General features: G+C 47.7%; 1 protein-coding gene across 1 annotated transcript in view; it reads left to right on the top strand.

Moving 5' to 3' along the window:
• LOC120508534 (nuclear receptor coactivator 1-like) overlaps positions 1–848 on the top strand; it is a gene marked incomplete at its 5' end in the record, with an annotated part of 20,434 nt that extends 19,586 nt beyond the window's left edge. The window contains one exon of the mRNA XM_039722220.1: positions 523–848. Coding sequence (XP_039578154.1) covers positions 523–848 — 326 coding nt within the window. The remainder of the gene's footprint in view (positions 1–522) is intronic.
• Between the last annotated feature and the right edge of the window lie 1,500 nt (positions 849–2,348).

The raw sequence follows: 2,348 nt of genomic DNA, 5'->3' as shown, positions 1-2,348 counted from the left end.
TTCCAGGATTTTTCCCCCTGTTATCCCATATTTTCCCCCCCTTTTCCCAGAATTTTTCCCCCCCTCTAACCCCACCTTTTCCCAATTTTTTCCCCTCTCTAACCCCACCTTTTCCCAGAATTTCCCCTCCTTTTCCCAATTTTTCCCCCTCTCTAACCCCACCTTTTCCCAATTTTTTCCCCACCTAATGGCAGAAATTCCCCCCGCTCTAACCCCAATTTTTCCCCACCTTTTCCCAATTTTTTCCCCTCCTTTTCCCAATTTTCCCCCTCCCTAACCCCCCCTTTTCCCAGAATTTCCCCCTTTTCCCAGAATTTCCCCCTTTTCCCAGAATTTCCCCCTTTTCCCAATTTCCCCCTCCCTAACCCCCCCTTTCCCAGAATCTCCCCCCTTTCCCAGAATTCCCCCTTTTCCCAGAATTTCCCCTTTTCCCAGAATTCCCCCTTTTCCCAGAATCTCCCCTTTCCCCAGAATTCCCCCTTTTCCCAGAATTCCCCCTTTCCCAGAATCTCCCCCTGTAACCCTTTCGCACCGCGCAGTTCTCGGCCGAGCTGGAGCAGCTGGAGCAGCTCCTCCCCTCCCTGGACAAAGCGGCGCCGATTCCCGGGATCGCCCCCCTGGAGCGGAGCGAGCCGGGGCCGGCGCAGCCCCGAGCGCCCCCAGCTACAGGTACGGCACCCCCGTTCCCCCAAATTCCCGGAGATTCCCGGAAAATCCCGGAAAATCCTGGAAAATCCCGGAATTCCGGACGCGGAAAGGGCGGGAATGCGGAGAAATCCACACCCGGGGTCCCGGAGAGAGCCGAGATTTTTCTGGGATTTGGGGTCCAAATGTTGGAAATGATCTGAGAATTTTGCCCATTTTCCCCCAATTTTCCCCATTTTCTCCCCATTTCCCCCGATTTTCCCCATTTCTCCCATTTCCCCCCCCCCATTTTTCCCAATTTTCCCCCATTTCACCCTATTTTCCTCCATTTAATCCCCATTTTCCCACATTTTTCCCCAATTTTTCCCATTTCCCCTCCTTTTCTCCCAATTTTCCCCTCATTTTCCCAATTTTTCCATTTCCCCCGATTTTCCCCATTTCTCCCATTTCCCCCCCCCCATTTTTCCCAATTTTCCGCCATTTCACCCTATTTCCCTCCATTTAATCCCCATTTTCCCACATTTTTTCCCAATTTTCCCCTCATTTTCCCCATTTCCTCCCCATTTCCACCCTAATTTTTCCCATTTTTCCTATTTTCTCCCCATCTTCCCTCAATTTCTCCCAATTTTTCCCATTTCCCCCAAATTTTCTTCCCATTTCCCCCTCATTTTCCCAATTTTTTCCATTTCCCCCCCTTTTTCCCCATTTTCCCCTCATTTTCCCCATTTCCTCCCCATTTCCACCCTAATTTTTCCCATTTTTCCTATTTTCTCCCCATCTTCCCTCAATTTCTCCCAATTTTTCCCATTTCCCCCAAATTTTCTTCCCATTTCCCCCTCATTTTCCCAATTTTTTCCATTTCCCCCCCTTTTTCCCCATTTTCCCCTCATTTTCCCCATTTCCCCCCATGTTTTCCATTCTTTTTCCCATTTTCCCCCCTTCCCCCCCTATTTTTCTCAATTTAATCCCCATTTTTCCAATTTCCCCTCATTTTCCCCATTTTCCCCCCATTTTCATTTTTTCCCCATTTTCCCCTCTCCAGAGGCCGTCCCTGGCAGCATCCGCACAGCCGAGCACTTTGTGGGGTTTGGGGTGGTTTTTGGGGTGTTTTTGGGGTTTTTGGGCTGTTTCTAACCCCATTTTTCCCCATTTTTTCCCCATTTTCCCCCATTTTTCCCCATTTTTCCCCTCATTTTCCCCATTTTCCCCCCATTTTCCCCATGTTTTCCATTCTTTTTCCCAATTTTCACCCAATTTTCCCCCATTTTCCCCTCATTTTCTCAATTTTTCCCATTTTCCCCCATTTTCTCCCCATTTTCCCCTCATTTATCCAATTTCCCCCTCATTTTCCCCATTTTCTCCATTTTTCTCCATTTAATCCAAATTTTTCCCATTTCCCCCAGTTTTCCCCCTATTTTTCCCCATTTTTCCCATTTCCCCCCATTTCCCCCTGATTTTTCCCATTTTCCCTCATTTTCTCCCAATTTTTCCCATTTTCCCCCGTTTTCCCCCATTTTCCCCTCATTTTTCCCATTTCCCCTCATTTTCTCCCCATTTCCCCCTCATTTTCCCCATTTTCCCTCATTTCTCCCCATTTTCCCCACGTTTTCCATTCTTTTTCCCATTTTTCCCAATTTTCCCCCCTATTTTTCTCCATTTAATCCCCATTTTTCCCATTTTCCCCTCATGTTTTCCACTCTTTT

The sequence above is a fragment of the Passer montanus genome, unplaced genomic scaffold (genome assembly GCF_014805655.1).
Source record: "Passer montanus isolate IOZ18808 unplaced genomic scaffold, ASM1480565v1 scaffold479, whole genome shotgun sequence".
In the NCBI taxonomy this organism is placed as follows: Eukaryota; Metazoa; Chordata; class Aves; order Passeriformes; family Passeridae; genus Passer; species Passer montanus.
The sequence above is the reverse complement of the archived record's forward strand: the minus strand, read 5'-3'. Positions and strand labels throughout refer to the sequence as shown.